Source organism: Canis aureus, chromosome 24, assembly GCF_053574225.1.
Source record: "Canis aureus isolate CA01 chromosome 24, VMU_Caureus_v.1.0, whole genome shotgun sequence".
Classification (NCBI taxonomy): domain Eukaryota; kingdom Metazoa; phylum Chordata; class Mammalia; order Carnivora; family Canidae; genus Canis; species Canis aureus.
This window is the reverse complement of record NC_135634.1, coordinates 5,326,762-5,347,162: the sequence shown is the minus strand read 5'-3', so window position 1 is coordinate 5,347,162 and position 20,401 is coordinate 5,326,762. Positions and strand designations below refer to the sequence as shown.

The 20,401-nt window shown below is 38.0% G+C and overlaps 1 protein-coding gene across 17 annotated transcripts in view; it reads right to left on the bottom strand.

Moving 5' to 3' along the window:
* The window catches only part of SOHLH2 (spermatogenesis and oogenesis specific basic helix-loop-helix 2), a 74,132-nt gene that overhangs the window by 14,738 nt on the left and 38,993 nt on the right, over window positions 1-20,401 (bottom strand). For 3 of the 17 annotated variants that reach the window (XM_077868070.1, XM_077868068.1, XM_077868069.1), the window contains 4 exons: window positions 16,485-16,632; window positions 16,242-16,333; window positions 15,049-15,170; window positions 9,920-10,176 (listed from right to left, as the gene is read on the bottom strand). In XM_077868070.1, the coding sequence (XP_077724196.1) occupies window positions 9,920-10,176; window positions 15,049-15,170; window positions 16,242-16,333; window positions 16,485-16,632 (619 nt within the window). Of the gene's footprint in view, window positions 1-7,471; window positions 8,490-9,919; window positions 10,177-13,118; window positions 13,704-15,048; window positions 15,171-16,241; window positions 16,334-16,484; window positions 16,633-20,401 lie in introns of those variants that run through there. The other 14 variants (XR_013362767.1, XR_013362765.1, XM_077868071.1 and 11 more) reach the window with 14 other exon arrangements.

Here is a 20,401-nt window from a genome sequence, read left to right as displayed (position 1 = left end):
GATGGTGCAAAAGAAACCCTAGACATGGAGATTAATAACTCAGGAGTATGGGAAAAAAAAAACCCAGGAGTAGGCTCCTTATTAACCTTAGAGTCAGGTGGAGAATCCAAATTGCTTATTCCCTCCCTGCTACAAAAATGCTTCAGCCTGACTCTGGTGGGAGGTGTGGAAAGTGGTGGGGGATGGGGATGAGGGTACCAAATATAAGTGTTGTTCTGCTTTCTGGCTAGTCACAGAGGAAGGGAGACAGCTTCTGAAAGAAACCCTCACTGTTTAGGGTCCTACAAAGCTGTAAGAGTGGCATGAAATGATATTGAGAATTGTGATTCTTTTTCCTCCTGTGTAGAGTGTCCTCATGAGCAGAGAGGCTGTAGGAAGGGAAGCAAAAACTCTTCAGCAAAATAATAGCAACTACTACTTAGGGAGGATCTACTGCATGCCAAGAACTTTATAAGTATGATCTTCAGTTCTCAGAGCCTGATCAGCTAAGTGAATATTGTCACCCCTGTTTCATAGAAGAGGAAACAGGTGTAACTAAGTAAATAATTAGCTCAAATTTATGCTGTTAATAAGTGGTGGAACTAGGCTTCAATCAAGCCACTCTGACCTCTAACCTCATGATTTTTCCAAGACTACTCTGGGAAGCTTAGGGGCTCATGTGTAAGGCAGTCACCCACTGCTGAACAGAAAAGAGCATTAGGCATTGCTGACAAAGAGTTAAGGGCCAGGGAATGTAATAGAGCAAGTCGTATTAGGGACATACTGTGGGAAGCCTAGACTGGCCATAGAAGGAACACAATCACCAATGGGTTTGCTTTGCCTTTAAGGGGTAGCAGGATACATGTGTAGACAGTGAAAAATAATTTTCAGTTGGAAGCCTGCTGTGACTAGCTTGCTTGCCAATGGGATCTGATTAGTATTCTTGAGCTTCCATTAGCATTTGAAGAAAATACCCAAATGACACAAAGCCAATTCTAGTGGCTGAGATTTAATATTTTAACTCAATTTCTCTAATGCAGCTAACCTGGCTAGGTACTCTCTTTTTGCAAACTATTTTGAGCCTCAACAAGCAAACCACTCATACAGGCACCTTCAAGTTCACCTCCACCAAACAATGCCAGAGGATGTGCCTTTTTGTAGAGTGAATTTACATCATTTGCTGAAAAGCTGGAGAACTGGGAGTATTTTTCCCAGCCATAGCTGGACCAGAGCCAAGGTTGTAAGTACAAACCCTTCAACAAGATCTCCCTGTAACTGCCCCTTGGACTGACACAATGCCACCCTGGGAGCAGCATTTTATTGCATCCTTTGTTGTAGGTTTTCCATTTTAGGGAGAATTGATAGTGATACTAAGTACAAACACACTCTCTGCCAGTCAGGGTCTGTGGCTAGGTTTTTAAAAAGGAGCTGGGAAGTCTTGTGGCCAGTAATAATATTTATATTGAAACTCAGCTCTTGCTACAGAGAGTGAAGGCAATAATGGTCAAGAAAGGAATCCCCTTCTCCATATACAATTCTTTTCACATGATGGGATCCCTGGGTGGCGCAGCGGTTTAGCGCCTGCCTTTTGCCCAGGGCACGATCTTGGAGACCCGGGATCGAATCCCACGTCGGGCTCCCGGTGCGTGGAGCCTGCTTCTCCCTCTGCCTATGTCTCTGCCTCTCTCTCTCTCTCTCTGTGACTATCATAAATTAAAAAAAAAAAATTCTTTTCACATGACTCAAAGTAAGGGAGTATTTTGAGCTCAGAGCAAACCCTGCAGTCATTTCTCAGTTACTTAAGATTAGGATTAACCCTTTATAACGGCTTTTTTAAATGCCAAGATAATCCATTCATATTCAAATTTTTCAAACATTTTTTACTTCTAAAGAAAAAGAAATAACTTAATTGGTATCTCGCTCCTTAACCCTTCCTTTGTTTTTTTTTTTTAATTTTTATTTATTTATGGTAGTCACACAGAGAAAGAGAGAGAGAGAGAGGCAGAGACACAGGCAGAGGGAGAAGCAGGCTCCATGCACCGGGAGCCCGACGTGGGATTCGATCCCGGGTCTCCAGGATCGTGCCCTGGGCCAAAGGCAGGCGCCAAACCGCTGCGCCACCCAGGGATCCCCCTTCCTTTGACTCTATCGAAAACTTAGAGGCATTTTTGTCCAGGTCTGGACTCACTAACCTTATAAAAGAATTGAACTTCCTATTATTCTGGGAAAAAGTCTGGAGTGTTTTTTTAGCAAGATATTTAAAGTAATTATTTTGCCAATTATATGTCATAAAAGAGTAAGGTTTAGAGTGCTCCACAAGGAGAGAAAACCAATGTTTCAATCACACTGGCCTTCTTTTTTGATTATAGTAAATAAAATTTAAAATATTTTTAAAAAGCCAAAAAAACACCCCAAAATATTTTTTTTCCAAAAATATTTTTAAAAAATAATATTCCCTTCTGATAGGGAATTAAATCCTACAAGTCTTTTTATCCTTCAATGCTTTATAAACAACAGGTTTAAGAGTATTAGAATACCACAACATGAGAAAAGCAGTATGAGACCAAAGCAGTAGGGGGGAAAATCAATGTTTATTCTTGTTTCTGTGTACCTACCCTAACATGCACATGGCTATGGGAAAGATTTCCTATTTTCTAGTAGCTTGTAGTCCAAAACTGAGCTCAACTTCAGGTCTGTGGAGGGAAATAACTGGCAAGGACTTTTCACAGTGCTTGCAGTACTGAGACCTATTGTTGGGGTTTAAAAGTGGCATGGGGTCTTACAAGGCCTAAGCCTTAGAATTTTTAAAGATTTTGGCTGTTATTTTGAAAGACACAAGAAAACAGCCTGAGACAAGATGAAAGGAGACAGAATTCAGTGTTTGATAAAACACACCCCTGCCCAACACCCTCACATTAGCCTTAATACTATTTGGAGAAGAAATAAGTGGAAAGGAATATACGTTTGCAGGGACTTCTTAGGCTATATGGTTCAGCAGACTTTTCAGAACAAGTTTATCTATGTATTTTTGAAGTCTGTTTCCCTGAAGTTTCTCCCAGCAGTGCTCAAGCCCACCTTGTTTATTTTTATTTTTTTTTAAATATTTATTTATTTTATAGAGAGAGAGGCAGAGACACAGGAGGAGGGAGAAACAGGCTCCATGCCGGGAGCCCGACGTGGAACTCGATCTCGGGACTCCAGGATCGCGCCCTGGGCCAAAGGCCGGCGCTAAACCGCTGAGCCACCCAGGGATCCCCAAGCCCACCTTGTTTATAATCTGACTTTGAGAAATCTTTGCTTCCAGGAAAATATGAAAAAAACCTTTTTTTTCTGGAGTCTGATGAGTTAAATTCAGCAGCATACACATAAGTAATGTGGTCATGTGTGTGTGTCTTCCTGTTTTTTGTTTTCAGAAAGAACATTATTCTGAGATGTAAAAAGAATCTTGAAAAATACAGAGATAAGAAGTTTCACTGTCTTCCATAAGAGTGTCATATTTCCACAGTGATGAAACAAGCTCTTGATACCCGATTAACCAAGGTGATCTGTTGGCTTCCTGTTTTCTTATCCCATGTAACAGGCAGAAGGAAAGGGGAAAATCAATAGTGTGCCCAAGAGTTGCACAGGAAATTGACAGGTTCTGGCCTCAAGATTTTGTTATGTCAATGTCGAGTATTCAAAGAAATGACATGTTTTCCAATGTTCATTGTTTTGCAAAAGTGGTGTTCTACTTTTAACAGTACCTTTAGAGTAATTTTATAAAACATGAAAGATTTAATAATAATGAGAAAGCACCTGCCTTCACATAAGCAGTTTCCATTGCCATTAATATGAACTAAAGGGATCAAAACCCTACCCTCCTTTTTTGGGTTTTTACTCTTTTTAGTCATGCTTTAAAAACCCTCTGGTCTACTCTCGAACCTTTGAGTTTTCCCACAACTATACTTAGGGCATAAAAATGTTTTTACTTAATTCTCTTTCTGACCGACCAAAGCAATTTCTGAAACCCGCTTCCTCAGCAAAATCTTTCTCAATCACCTAGTCTAGAAGTAATTATCCTCTCAGTGCTGACTTGTCCAGTTCAGAAGAGCTATTCTCCTTGTGCTTCACCTCTTGACATCTGCCCTTAACATGCATGTGATAAATCTAACAGTGGCTCCCAGACCTGGCTGCCTAATCATTCTATGCAGGGTACCAGGCCCCATTCTAGAAATATGGTATCAGAATCTCTGGGATAGGAGTTCTGTTATATATAGTTTTCATAAATCCACAAGTGTGTATGACGCACTGCCAGGTTTGGAAGTCAGTGATGTATGGTTTTACTCTCTGTTTTCATGTCCTCTAAGGCATCTGCATCCATTTATATGCATTGGTTTTTGTTTTGTTTTGAGAAAGTATGCATTAGTGGTAGTGGGGGGGGGGTGCAATCAGAGGGAGAGAGAGAATCCCAAGTAAGCTCCCTGACGAATGCAGAGCCCAGTATGAGATTCAATCTCACCATCCTGAGATCATGACCTGAGCTGAAATCAAGTCGATGCTTAACCAACTAAGCTACCCGGGCGCCTCTATATGCACTGGGTTTTTAAGTAGGATAATCAGATACCTGCAACATATCTGGCCATGTTAAAATGTGGATTCCCAAGTATTAGCCCAGCCAAGTCTACCAATTTGACCCTGTAGGGTATGGCCTGGGAATCTGTATTTTAACAGGCTGCCCCCATCTCTTCCCCAAAGTGATTTCCCTATATAGGAGTCACACTAGAACACCTACACGGACTAGGCAAGTCACTTCAATAAGTGAGGCAAGTTAGATGGGAGGTGACCAAAGTGAAACTGATGCCCCATAAAGAGGGGTAGGCACTGCTTGCCTCAGCAGTTTGTTACTATTTTGTCACATTAGAAATAGAACCAGTACTGCCTAAGTTTTTAATTTTTCAGAAACTAGAGATTCAGAGAAACTTCCCACAATTCAAAAAGCAACCAGCAAACAAATACAGTTGCCACTGGCAAGTTGTACTCTTTGCCTTTGAGGGTTTTACCAAAATATCTCGAACCTCTGGTAATTTACAATGTCATGAGACACTATGAGCCTGCCCAAGTGACTCCTTATGATGAATTATACTAGAATTGCAGGGTTAGAAGGCCCTTATGAATCATCTGGGCCAATCTACCATCTAATGTTTGATCTAAGCAAGCACCCAACTTTAACATTCCCTCTACCCCAGGGTGATGACTCCCCAAACCATATTACCTCTCATCCAGATCTCCCACCTGTGCTACACAAATCTGAATGCCTCTTGGATATCCTATACACAGCATGTCCCCACATAAAACTGTCATCTTCCAGTACCAGACCTCCAAATGCTCTTTCCCTGTGTTCCCTTAGTGGTCATTTAATACTACCTGTCCAGCTACCAAAGCCAGAAACCCATGTGTTTGTTAGCTTTACTTCTTCACAATCCCCATACTGAATCATCTAGTAAGTCTTGCTAACTCTGTCCCCTTAACATTAGCCAGATTTATCTACTTCTCTTCATTCCCACTGCCAATGACTTATTTCTGGCTATCTCTTGCCTGGATTACCAAAATAGCTACCTCCTTTCCCTAATTGGTTTTAGCCCCCTTCAATTCATTTTGCCTTTAATTCACTGGAAACCAGAGTGGTGATCCTAAAATGCAAATCTGACTTCATCAATATTATGACAGCAATGAGCACCATGATAAGTTCAATCAAGGCAATATCACATGGCCCTTGGCTGTCTCTTTGCTCCAGTCTTTCTCCATCCCACACCTGAACTCCATGAATAGCTCTGTGGAATTTCCTTTACTCCCCCATTTGTTCTATGCAGTCCTTTCCTTGGTACCTTTGCAAATGCAGTTCTCACTGCCTGAAAACTCATCTTCCTCACTGGTCCCCACATCTCCACCATCTGGCTACAGCTATGCCTCCGGATTCTTAAAATCTCAGCTTAATTATTATCACCACAATTATCACATACAGGTATTGAATGCTTTGTATGTTCCAGGGCACATTTTAGGGGTTTCTACACACATCTCACTTAACCTTCATAACATTAGGAGGCAAGTACTTTTTCACTAGTTTCAGAGATGAGGTTATCTGAGATGCCACTATCCTTGAAAGCCTCCTGTGAGTTTCCTGAATAGATGCATGATGCTTCTAGGACCCCAGTAGTACTCATATTCTCCCCTGTCACAGCATTCACCAAACTCCACCATAAATCTGTTTTACCTGTCTCTTCCAGTAGACTCCATGCTCCTGGATATAGAAGGTAAAAAAGACTATGCCTCATTTATAGTTGTATCTCCAGCATTTAAGACAGTACCTCTCAAAGAAATAATTGCTGAACAAATTAATAAGTGACCGAATAATTCTTGAGTTATTCAATATTTGAGTGTTCTCCTTTAAACATACGAAAGTTGTGTTTATAAACATTACCAATTACTGTCATTTCTGCCATGCTGGGAGACCATCTAATTCATATATTTGAAGAGAGGGGAAGGAAATACGTCTAATCAGATTGATAAACCATTAATGAAAACTATACTGATGGCTACACATTAACTTTCATTCTTCCATCTATCTTTACTTCACATGGGTTCCTAAGTACTTGACTATGTCTCTTGCTTTCCTCTATCATATTCATTACTCAAACTCACACCCTACACCTCTTGGCTCCACATCCAAGCACCTGTGCATCCGTCCATTCATCCAACCAGCAAGATGGCTGATGTTGAAAATATAGAAGTGATCAAGACTAAGACCTTAGTCTTTCTCTTGGGAAAAAGTCTAATAATTTCTCTGGCCACAGGAAGGGCTCAATAAATGTTTGTTTCCACCCTTACTCCTTGTTCAGACAGGGCCAGTGTCTGCTGTATCACCAGTGTGAAGCCTGCAAGCTGTCACTTTTTCTAGGCAAACTTCTTGCACCTTTTTCATTGCAAAAATAATACTTCAACTGTCTCATGACCAGCCAACTTGATTCTACAAGGGAAAGTCCTGCTTTTTTTTTTTTTTTTTTAATGGGCTAAAGCCCAACTGTTTCTTTTTCCTTGGCTGAGAGTTGAACTTACTTGGAAGAGCATAATTTAGAAACAAACTTGGACACCTGCATGAAGTTCAGGATCATGGGAAGCAGCACTGGAAAAAACAGAGCTTTAACAATCAATCTAGTAGCCTTGCTCTTCATATTGAAAGGAAAAGGGGGTCTGAGAACAGCAAGGAGCCAGGACTCTTGAGGTCTTCTGCTGACTTCCCAGCCACAGGCTGTCTCTCATGATCCACATGTGCACCTAAGGAAATTCTGATGCAAAGTAAAAGTCCCAGTAACAACAAAGACCAGTTGTGAACATAGGAAGTGGTCTCAAGTGCCCAAAATACCTCAACAGGTTTTCTTACAATGTCTAAGCAATCACTCCTAAAAACAAGCATATAAACAGTCAAGCACACATTTGTAATAATAAGCATAGAATCTTAATTGGAAACTTTTAGTTCCTTTATAAAGTTTGTCAAACATCTACAGGTTCCATCATCATGGCATCCTCAAAGAAAAATTATACAATTTAACATAAAAATTAGGCTATGCCTAATCTTACTTTTCAAAAAGTAAAATTAAATTCCCTACATTGTACTACTAAAAGAGGGAACACATATTTATTAAACAAAACAAAGATAGATTACCATTTTCAGGGTCAAAACTGAATATTTTCTTTAACAATAAAACTTATATAATGCATAAGAACATTTCAGTGAAATATAAAACAAATATTTTTCTCCCCTAACTTTCGGCAGTCTTTTCTAATACCAGTAGGGAGGAGAAGGTGAAAAACAAAGAAAGATCTATTAGGCTGTAAATGAAGATCCAGAAAGAAAAATCTACCTATTAGCTATCATTTCACTCAAGGGATTATCAAATGCAAAAACAAACACATTAATTTATTCATTAGGAGTCAAGTAAGGAGATAAACACCTCTCTCAAACTAAGATATCTTAGTTTGAATAGTGAATAACAAAGGAAGCTCTCTAAAATGTCAAATCTAGAAAGATACCACCTAGAAATGAGAGACAGTAATTCACAGTGATACTAAAAATAAGAATCAGATTGCAACATCTACACTCATGCTGGAGCATCAAAGTACCTCCCTAATCTGGACCTTCCTTATAGTGGATCATAAATTGTGGAATCTTTTTTGAAAAAAAAAAAAAGTCCAGGTCACCAGGCCATTTGTTTTTGTGGTGCTCTGGCTGGGGGAGATACAAGTATATATGAAGATAAGTGAAAGCGGATGGCTAGAACTTTTGCTATCTATCTGCAGAAGCTTTTAGCACATTTATCAGAAGCCACAGAGTGCAAACTCTTTTGATATTAGGTCTCTGGGTGTAGCTTTCAAGATCAGTCTTTTCCATTCTTCCTGTATTGCCAAACTGCAACCAACAGGTGGTCTAGAGTGTGAATTTCAAACATGTGCTATTAATATGCCCAAAACTGTTGCTGCAAAGGGGAAAGAAAATCACATTAATTGAATCCTGGCCTGTTCTTACTCATAATGTCACAAATATAGTTTCTATGTTCTAAAGCAATATGAAATGATTTATAAAATCATGTGGAATCTTCAGGTGAATAAGTCCATTAAAATATGTATTTTCATTATTATTAAAAGTAACTGTTGTCTTACAACAATTCTCCAACAAAAAAACTACACACAGAAGTATAGGTCTACACTTGAAAAAAAGTTTCAATCTTTTTCATTTACCCTGGTTTTAGTGTTGGTATACTGATGATCATTAGCAACAGTATTATAAATGTAGATAATTTATATTTCAAAATTTCTTTGTAATTATCTTTAAAATATTTTTCTCATAAATGTTTTTTGGGAAGGTCATTATTATTCCCATTTTAAAGATGTCGTATGGAAAATAATAATAGCACCTACCTCAAAGGATTGTTTCAAGGATTCATTAGATCATCCACATTAAGTACACATAGCATTTAGCACATTACTTATTGAGTGCTCAAAACATGTTAGCTATTATTAATATGCAAAAGTATTAGTAACTATATTATGGTTATCAGAAGTCTATTTAAAAAGGCCAGGCTGGTTTGGATCTTCTCCTAAAATGGGATAATTCTTCCAAAAAATAAAGATACCATTGTTTATATAACAAGGATTTAAATAAAAACTTGAAACATTTTTTTAAAAAAATAACATTGTTTATATGTACCTATTCATCTGCCTAGAATCCTTTTGCCCTCCTTACTCCCAATAGCTCTACTTGGCTAATTCTTATTCTTCAGATCTCAGCTTAGATAGTATATTTCTAGATTATACTACATATACTAGAGTGCTCCTTCTACATGCCCCAGGGGGCATCACAATTGCTTGCTTCTATGTCTGCATCCCTATCACACTAAGGCAGGGATCACATCTTTCTATACACTATATTCTTGGTGCTTACCACAATGCTAGAACAGAATGGATGCTCCATAAATATCTGTGATACGAGGACATCTAGAATCTGAAATCAGCCCAATTCATGTTGGAAGATCAGATTTTCATTTAGTATGATTGACTACTCCCAGCCAAAGAGATAAAGAAGCAGCCAGTTAGGGGGCCAGTTGAGAGGGAGGCTGGTGAAATGGGATGTGGCATCATAGAAGCAGAGGGGCTGGAGGGGCTCTGGAGGAAATCAGGTCCCACTTGGCCACTAATGGTCACACTTAGCAGTGCCACATCCAGATTTACTAATTCTGGATATCTAAATACCAGCTCTGCAGTATGGGGACTGAGAGCCTGCATTAAATGCATCTGGTCCCAATCTAAAAGACTTCTGATCAGACTACTAACAATGAAATGCAAGCTAGAGGACCCTAATGGCTGGAATGAAAGAATCCAATCTGATTGAAGATCCCAGAGGACTTACCAGACAGTTGGGATGTGTTGTGCACGTCTGGCCCAGCACAGAATTGCAGTGCTGAGGAAGAAACTTTGAGACTTTAGGAACAGCTGATGGAAAATGAACTGAAATGTTCTGATTTGTTATGGCAGCTGCATCATAGGAAGGGATGACTTTAGAATAGTATCTGACAGCATGGAAAGAATTAAGAGAGAGAGCTTTGCTGGGAATTCGAGTTTTATACATATCACCAATTGCATTCTCTGAAGTAGAGCTGGACTGACCTTTAAGAAAATAGAAAACAAATACCCATCAGTATTCACAACTCTGTAACTTGGAATTACTGTATTGAAATCAATTGTCCTCGATTTCATTTCCTCATGTTATAAATTTATACTACTCATATATTCCAATGCTGATGGAAAAATAGTCAACTTTTTAGCAGTGGCAGCTAGTGCAACACACATACTATAAATCAGTGTTACTATGTCATCAAAAGACAGAGTTTATTTTTTTAAATATTTATTTATTTATTTATTTATTTATTTGAGATAAAGAGAGAGAGAGAGGCAGAGACATAGGCAGAGGGAGAAGCAGGCTCCCTGCAGGGAGCCTGATGCACGACTCAATCCCAGGACCCTGGGATCATGACCTGAGCCAAAGGCAGATGCTCATCCACTGAGCCACCCAGGTGCCCCAAAAGACAGAGTCTAGAGGAGCATCAGATATCTGTGCCTGTGTGTGTATGTATGTGTGTGTGGCTTTCACCATAATGAAAATTGTGGCTATCCCTATGACCCCTACAAAGCAAGGAAGAATGTTGGAAAATAGAACTCTAGTCAGTCACAAAGTTTGGCTGATTTTCTTTCAACGAAGTGGGTTGTATAATTATATATCTATATTCTATACGGTAACTACAATGCATGAAAAGATTTAAAAATATGTTATGAATGTTACCAATCTGAATCTGAAGTAACACTGTGAATACCTACTTATTTTCTTTTGGATATTAATAATAATGAAAGTAAAGACATTTTTGTCTATTTTACATACAAATGTATCTAGAATATTTGTGAAAAATCATTTTGGCAAATATGTACAGAGATTTATGGAAAAAAACAGGTAAGGGAACCTAATAAAATCTAAACACTGAATTAGATCAGTGCTTCTGTGTTACAAGTCAGACATTAACAGACACCTGGTGACATCACGAGGTCATTTCACTTATCCAGCCTTCAATTTACTGACCTAGGTGGTAAAAGTGACTTTGGAAGACTTAACTGATTTTAACTGTTCCAGGACTCTTTCAAAAACAATTTGGCAACCTGCATTATGAGCTATATTATGTGCTGACATTCTGGAACTCATTCCTTACACACTTTCAGGTATCTAGCCCAAGGAAAAGTCCAAAATATAGAAAAATCTATGTATAGGGAAATATCTCCTATATTATAGATAGAATCACTCTCCCCACAAAACTACAAACACTAAAAGTAGCAACTGGAAGATCATTAAGAAGACTTTTCTAGAATTTATTTGATAAACCACTAAATTAATTAAAATGGTGATAAGGGCTACAAAATAAAAAATTAAAGTATATATAACATGATGTTAAGTACAAGAAGAAGGCAATAAAGTCGGGATGTCCAATGTGAGTACTATTGTAGAAAAATATACCCAGAAAAAGACTTGAAGGAAATATATTAAAAATGAACAGTGATTAGCTGGGCTCATGAAGGACTAATATTGCTTTCCAAATAGAAAACCATGTATAAATAAAATTCAAATTGGAGGGTCTGACTCAACGACCTTCAAGGTCTTCTCCAAGTTGAACATGGCGTAAAGTCTATGGTCCTAGCATATCTGTGTCTTCACGGGAGCAGCTGCTTTAGGTGATGAAAACTGAGAGACGCTGGGGCACAGAGAGGCCTGAACTTAGCACCAGGAAAACAGTGCTTCAGAGTTTCTGCAGAACATAAATAGTGAGAACGCAGAAGTAAGCACTGGATGTCCAAGAGGTAACACTGACAGGCATATGCCTGGGGCCTGACCTCTTGCTAATTTAATCCAAGCTGACATAATCATTCTGGGTGATATTCAGCCACCACTCCTTGAAGTAGATTAATCATGGCTCATGGCTACTTTTTCCTTTCTTCTTCTCCCTTCTCCCCTAAGTCAGGAGAAAAGTCTAAATTAACTAATAAAACACCCTGAAGCTTAATTTGATTTTAGAACAAGGAGAGCTATATTCTATTTTTGGTCTCTTTCTCTTTTGACTTTAGTCAGCATCCTTAGTAACATCATTTGTTCCTATGGCTTTGACTACGTCCACATATCATGCACAGTGCCTCTACTATAGCATTCAAAGTACCACAGGAATCATATTTGCTTTTGTAACTTTCTCTGCTACTAATTTGCCAGCTTCGTAAGAACAAGGAAGCATCTCTATCCTCGTGCCCCCATTTTTCAAGGAGGGACATTTAAGCTGAGAACTAAGGGAGTTCCCCAGGCACAGCATGGAAAGAACATTCCCAGATAAGGGGAGGTGAAGTAAACAAGTGGAATCCTTTCAAAGAAGTCAGCACAAGAGTGACCTCAGACCTGGGCACGGAAGACAGATGTAAGCGTGTCCTGTCACCTAGCAACCAACATGAAGATTAGCAGCGTGGTACCTTACTGGGCTCTCAGTGAAGAATAACCTTCAGAATAGAAAAGTCACAAGCTGGTAGCAGTGTTCTTTTACTCTGGCTCTGCTTTTTTCTATCTTCTTATTTCTACAAGTACATGGGCATGCCTCCCAGTTGGTAAATACTTGTTCCACAAGGAATATGCATATAGGGAAGGTTTCTTGAGTACAGACTGTATGCTAGTCATTGCTCTAGGTAGAAGAAATACAGCAATGAACAGAACAGGCAAAAAAAAAATTTCCCTGTCTTCACAGAATTGTTATTCCAGTGGAAGAAGACAGGCAATAAGAAATATCCAAGTGGGACACCTGGGTGGCTCAGTGGTTAAGCATCTGCCTTTGGCTCAGGGTGTGATCCTGGGATCTGGGATTGAGCCCCGCATGGGGCTCCTTGTAGGGAGCCTGATTCCCGCCCCCCCACTCCGTATCTCTCATGAATAAGTAAATAAGATCTATAAAAATAAATAAATAAATAAATAAATAAATAAATAAATAAATAAATAATTTTAATTAAAAAAATGACCATATCCAAGTAAAGAATATTAGAAGGAAATACGTGCTAGGAAAAAAATAGAGTAGAGAAAGTATATAAGAAGTCTCATGCACTATGTGATGCTGGAAAGGAGTATGCAGTTTTAATTGAGTGGTTGAGACTCACTGAGGAGGTGACATGTTAGCAAAGATGTGAAGGAGGTAAATAGTCAATATGCTAAATGCTCAGTACATAGTTAGTACTCAATTAATTTGAGTACTTCCCTTTCCTTTAGATTCTATTCATGTAACAAAGTCACCAATGTGCTTATCATCGATCAGTAATATGCAAAAGGGCCTGGATGCCTATCTTACACCATACACAAAAATTAACTCAAAATAGATTGAAGACTAAACATAAAACCTGAAACCAAAAAAAAAAAAAAACCTGAAACCATAAAACTCCTAGAAGAAAACAGGGAGTAAGCCTCTTGACACTGGTCTTGGAGACCAGTGGTCTTGGTCTTCATGATTTTGTGGATTTGACACCAAAAGGAAAGGCAACAAAAGCAAAAATAGACAAGTGGGACTGTAATATCAAGCCAAAAATCTTCTGCACAGCAAAGGAAACCATCAATCAAATGAAAAGGAAACCTATGGGATGGGAGAAAACATTTGCAAGTCATATATCTGGTAAGGGGTTAATATCCAAAATACATAAAGAACTCCTATAAGTCAATATCAAAGAAACAAACTGATTTAAACATGGATAGAGCATCTAAATAGGCATTTTTCCAAAGAAGACATAAAGTGGCTAATGGCTAAGATACTCAACATCATTAATCATCAAGGAAATGTAAATCAAAACCACAATGAGATATTACCTCACACCCATTAGAATGGCTATTATCAAAAAGATAAGAGATAATAAGTGTTGGTAAGGATATATATACTTGTGAACTGTTGGTGGGGATGTAAATTGATGTAGCCACTGGAAAACAATATGGAGGTTCCTCAAAAAAATTAAAATAGTGTTACTATATGATCCAGCAATCCTATTTCTGGGTATTTATCCAAAGAATATAAAAATACTAACTCAAAAAGATATAGGCACCTCTTTGTTCATTGCAGCATCATTGACAAGTGCCAAGAACCTAGTATCCATTGATAGATAAATGGGTAAAGAAAATGTGATAGATATAGATCTATAAACACACACACACTGAAATATTATTCAGCCATAAAAAAGAATGGAATCTTGCCATTTATGACAATATAGATGGACCTTAAGGGCATTATGCTTTGTGAAATAAGTTAGAGAAAGAGGAATACTGTATGATCTCATTTATATACAGAATCTCAAAAAATAAGCACATAAAAATCAAGCTCAGAGATACACAGAACAAACTGGTGGTTTCCAGAGATGGGGCTTGGGGGATGAAATGGGTGAAACCAGTCAAACTGGTATATACTTCAACCAGGTATAAAACTTCCTGGTACAAAATAGAAAAGTCATGTGGATATAATGTACAGCATGGTGATTACAATCAATAATACTATACTATATATTTGAAAGTTGCTGAGGGACTAGATCTTAAAAGTTCTCATCACAAGAAAAAGAATATTATAATCTTGTTGACAGATGTTAAGCAGACTTACTGCAGTGATCATTTCACACTGTATATAAATAACAAATCGTCATCTTGTATACCTGAAGCTAATATAATGTTATATGTCAATTACTCCTCCATAAAAAGATGATGAGCTTTCCAGTAACAATGGTCAATTTTGAGCTCAATTTCTGAGATAACACCATATGAATGCCTGTGGCCATCTTGTGTACCTGAAACAGGCAACACCAAAAGGACTCATGGTATAACCTTCTAGCCCTACTCCTTTCCCCGGCTACAGCAGTGAATGTACAGGAACACAGGAGTGCGTAGGACATCCACGTAACCCTAGCATACTACAACCACACAGGTTATCAGGTGGAACTCACCTCTTACAGGTTCATCCAAGGAGCCCCCTGAGGCAGGAACAGAGTACACATTCAAGCACTTATTAGCCAGGAATCTGATCCCTCTCATAGGTGAATAAGTGCTTGTCAACACACCATTTTCCCTTAAATGACAAAAAAACACTTTATACAATTCTCAAGGAAGACAACATGCACACTGCTGAGTTCAGTTGTTCTACTATCACTCAAGTCCACAGAGCCTAAACTATGGATGATTTAGGCATAAGAACAAATGGTTTGAATAGGATTCATGATGATAATTTCAGGTATGGAGGAATGATTTGCTTTATAGTTTTTCCTTGCTTATGTATTCTAATAATATTAAATAAGGGACATTCATTTGGCATGTCACATTTTGTATTAGCATATTCTTCAAAAACTCCCAACTAAAACAGGTCTGGACTGCTCCAGGGCCCATGACCTCCTATAACAGAGGAATGCTAGAATGCATCCTGCCCCTGTGGGTCTGCCAGTCATGATCATCACTACAGATAAAACATTACTTTAAGATCTTTGGAATTTTTAAGAGAAGAAATAGAAGTGAGTCAAATGATGAAAGGATCATGGGACTGAGAATATTATATATTTTATCACTGTGACTAAATGACACACATTGGCAATGGGAAGAGTTCACTGATTTTGAGACAGAGAGAGTGCTTGCACATGTGTGTATGCATGGTGAGGGGGGCGCTTAGAGGGGCAGAGAGAGAGAATCTCAAGCAGGCTCCATGGCCAGGGCAGATCCCAATGCAGGGCTTGGTCTCATCACTCTGAGATCATGATTTGAGCTGAAATCAAGATCTGGATATTTAAATGACTGAGCCACCTAGGTACCCCAAGCTCACTGATTCTTTTTTTTTTTTTTAAGATTTTTATTTATTTATTCATGAGAGACACACACACATACACAGAGGCAGAGACACAGGCAGAGGGAGAAGCAGGCTCCATGCAGGGAGCCCGATGTGGGGCTCGATCCCGGGTCTCCAGGATCATGTCCTGGACTGAAGGCGGTGCTAAACCGCTGAGCCATCGGGGCTTCCCAAGCTCACTGATTCTTAATGAAATACCTGAGTTTTCATTACAGGTGGGTTCAGTGTCTGTCTACAATACTTCTAGCATTAGCATCAGAGGAAAGTAACAAGCCAACTTCCAATACACAAGAGCCCTCATCATACCTTTGTGCCATGATTGTGCCTGGAAAGGACAGCTGGATGGACATTTGCTGTTTCTTACAAAACCTCCTATTGCTCTGAAGTACCTCCGTAATCTAAGAGAGAGAGAGAGAGAGAAATCTCTTTTTAGATACAGATATTTTTTCATATATACAAACACACATATATTTCCAATTATAAAAAATAAAACTATGGCTTTAAAGCACTATATATGAGGATAAAATTCAAGGGCTTGGAGTCAGATACCTGGCCCATAATAGCTGGAGGGATTTTCTCCCGGATGTACTTCACATAATCAACGGTTGCCTCAAGAATAGAAGCCGTGTCATTCTTTCTCCCCTTTATATATGGTAACAGAGTACGCAGCTGCTCACAGCAATACTTGATTCGTTCTCTAAGCAGAGAAAGGATAGTCTCATTTTCTTCCTTATACACAAGGACAAACAATCCTTCCTGTTGGGTTTGTTTTCAGAGGAACTACCTCCCTTCCCATCTAGTCTCTTTCACAGAAAGGCCATGTCCCCATAAGCCAGCAGCTTCCCCAGGCCCTGGAACCACAAAGCTTCCTAGGGCATCAGCTCACACTGCTGTCAAGCACCATGTTTGTGGTGACGGTAGCCCCAGTTCCCTTGCCCCGGGCCTGCTGCAGTGTGGAGGATGACCCTGCCTGTGGAAACCTCCCTCAGAGGATAGAGAGGTATGCTACACATAAGTGCTTTTGTGATTCACACTAGAGCCTAGGAGACAAAAAACAAGAGACAATTCATGTCACTGTGACCTGGACCACACTTCCAAAAACAGATCAGTTAGTATCTTGTAATTACATGGGCTTTACATGTAACTCTGTGTTCTGAGCCAAAGAAAAATCAGAAAGTTGCTTTCTTCATGAGGTAGATATGAGAATGAAACAAAAAACCAATATGCAAATGAGAACATCATTCAGGCTAGTATCAGCCTGATAACCTAAGTCTTTCACAGTTCTGAGAGGAAATGCACAGGAAATGTAAATCTAAGCCTTTGGTACCTTCATTTATGCATGCATTCATTTAACCAACATTATTAAACACCTGTTTTGTGCTGAACAGATTTGTTCATTACCTTCACACACACACACACACACACACACACACACACACACGTAGTCAAATGGTGGTTCTGCCAATTACCAGCAGGAATCTGTGGCCTCAAAATGGAAAAAAAAAAAAATCCATTAAAAAATAGGTAGTCTTCTAGGAGTTCTGTGTCTTCCTCCCTTTTTTATGCTCTCACTCTCTCTCAGAAAAAAATCTTAAAGAAAATGCAATTTGATATATAGCCTGTGAATAACTCAAATATTCTAGGTCAGTGGTGTCTTAACTAAACTTTGAGCAACCTCTTTTAGGGTTCTATAGAGGTATCTCAGGGACTATTCTAGAAAAAAGGTCAACAATTTGACAAATGTGTATGAAGAGCTTTGAAATTTTTTTTTCTTTTTCTTTTTGAAATTTTTCATACCCTTTGATGTGGTACTTCCACTTACAAGGGCCTAAAACAGAACAAACTTTCTGCGAAACAATATCCATTATAGTGGTATATCAGTAAGACATAAAAAAAACCCTAAACACACAAAATAGATGGGTACTTAAGTAATCTATAGTATACTAACTCAGTAGAATACTATCTGGCAGGGGAAATGATATGCTATAAACCTTACTCGGGAAAAACAGAATATTTTATAGGATATAAGTATAAAACATAAGGAAATATATAAAATATGATCACAGACATTAAAGTAAAAATAAAGCACGTAAAAAGACTTGAAAGCAAAACCATCAAGTAATAGTTATTTCTGGATGGTTGGGCTTTTCATTTTTTTATATTTCCCAAATATTTTTGCTGGGTACAAGTCACTTTTACACTAAAAAATCATATTACTTTTTTTTCCAACATTCATTAGGAAAATGTTCAAAGACACAGAAAGACTGAAAGAATTTAAGATATTAATGCTTAAAAGCTGAAAGAAGGATTTATAAAGAGAACATATATATACTGCACCTACCTAGAATATACAATGAACATGCTTTGTCACATATGAATCATCCCACTGGCCGTACAGTGATCCATTTCATTATACTGAAGCATTTCAAAGTAAATTGTAAACTTAAGACACTAAACTCTTAAACATATTAGCTAGAAAGTTAATTATTTTTTTCAAATAAAAGTTACATAAAACAAATATACACATCTTAAAAGTTGAGTTTTGACAAATGCAAAAAACTATGTAACAAAAACCCTAATTAACATTATCACAACTCCTGAGAGTTCCTTATATTCCTTCCCAATCTTATCAAAAGGGACATTTCTGATATTTTTCCATCTCATATTAGTTTTGCCTGTCTCTGAACTTCATATAAGTCAAAACTTATAGCATATGCCATTTGATATAAGATTTCTTTCACTAAGCACAATATTTTTGAGATTTGTTCATTATCAGTAATCTGTTCCTTTTTATTGAGTAATAGTATTCCACAGTATAAATATGCCACAGTTTATTTATCCATTCTCTTACTGATAAACACTTCCACTGTTTCCAGTTTTTGGTCATTATGAATAAAACTGCTCGATCATTCTGTAAATCTTTTTGTGAATGTATGTTTTTATTTCTCTGGGAACATATCTAAGAATAGAATTAATGGGTTAATTTTATAAATATATAAGAAACTGGTAGTACTTTGCCCAAAATAGTATGATTGTACACTCCCACCATCAGTGTATGAGAGTTCCCGTTGTTTCAAATCCTTGACAACATTTAATATTGTCAGCAGTTTTAATTTTAGCATTTTGGCCTTTCTGAGGTATATATGGTAGTACCTCATACTTTAATTTGCATTTCTATAACAAATTATGTTAAGCATTTTTTTTGGTGCTTGTTGGTCACTTGCATATCTTCCTTTGTGAAGTGTCTGTTCAAGTATTTTTATCTCCATTTTAACTGAACTGCAGATCTTTTTGGTATTGATCTTTAGGGGTTCTTTATTATCTGTAATACCAGAATTTTATTATTTTTTATTTTACATTTTTATTTAAATTCAATTTGCTAGCATACAGTGTAACACTCAGGGCTCATTTTATCATGTGCCCTCCTTAATGCCTGTCATCCAGTTACCCCATCCCACCACCCACCTCCCCTTCTGCAACCCTTTTTTTGTTTCCCAGAGTCAGGGTCTCACGGTTTGTCTTCCTCTCTGACTTTTCCCCACTCAGTTTCCCCCTCTTCCCCTAAGGTCCCTTTCACTATTTCTTATATTCTACATATGAGCGAAACCATATTATAATTGTTTTTCTCCAACTGACTTATTTCACTCAGCATAGTACCTTCCATTCCATCCATGTCAAAGCAAATGGTAGGTATTCATCCTTTCTGATGCTTCAGTAATATTCCATTGTGTGTGGACACATACCACATCTTCTTTATCTATTCATCTGTCGAAGGACAATGTGGCTTCTTCCACAGTTTGGCTATTGTGGACACTCTGCTATGAACGTTGGGGTGCAAGTGTCCTATCATTTCACTGTATCTTGTAATACCAGAATTTTGTCAGCATATTTGTTTTGCAAATGTGTTCTCCCCATCTATATTTTGCCGATTTGCTCTCTTACTAGTATGTTTTGATAGCAAAAGTTTTCATTTTTGATGAGTCGAATTCACCTATTCTTTCTTTTATAGTTATTGTTTTCTGGGTCTAAGGAACAGGTGCCCACCCTCAGCTTATGAAGACATTTTCCTATGCTTTCTTCTAGAGCTGTCCTGTCCAATATAGCCCATTAGACCGGTCTACATAGACATATATAGCCATTAGTCTATCTAAATATAAACTAAAGTTAAATAAAATTTAAAATTAACTTCCTGTTACAATAGACAGATTTCAAAAACTCAACAACTACATAATGACTAGCAGCTACTTCATTAGACAATGGATGCAAATGAGGACATTCCTAACACTGCAGAAAGTTCTACTAAACAGTGCTATTCTAGAAGCTTTATAGTTTTAGTTTTATAATATAGATCTGTCTATGCTCCATATTGAATTAATTTTTATATGGTATGAGTAAGGGGTCAAAGTTCATTGTTTTCCATTTAGATATCCAGATATTCAAAGACCATTTATAGAAAAGATTTGTTT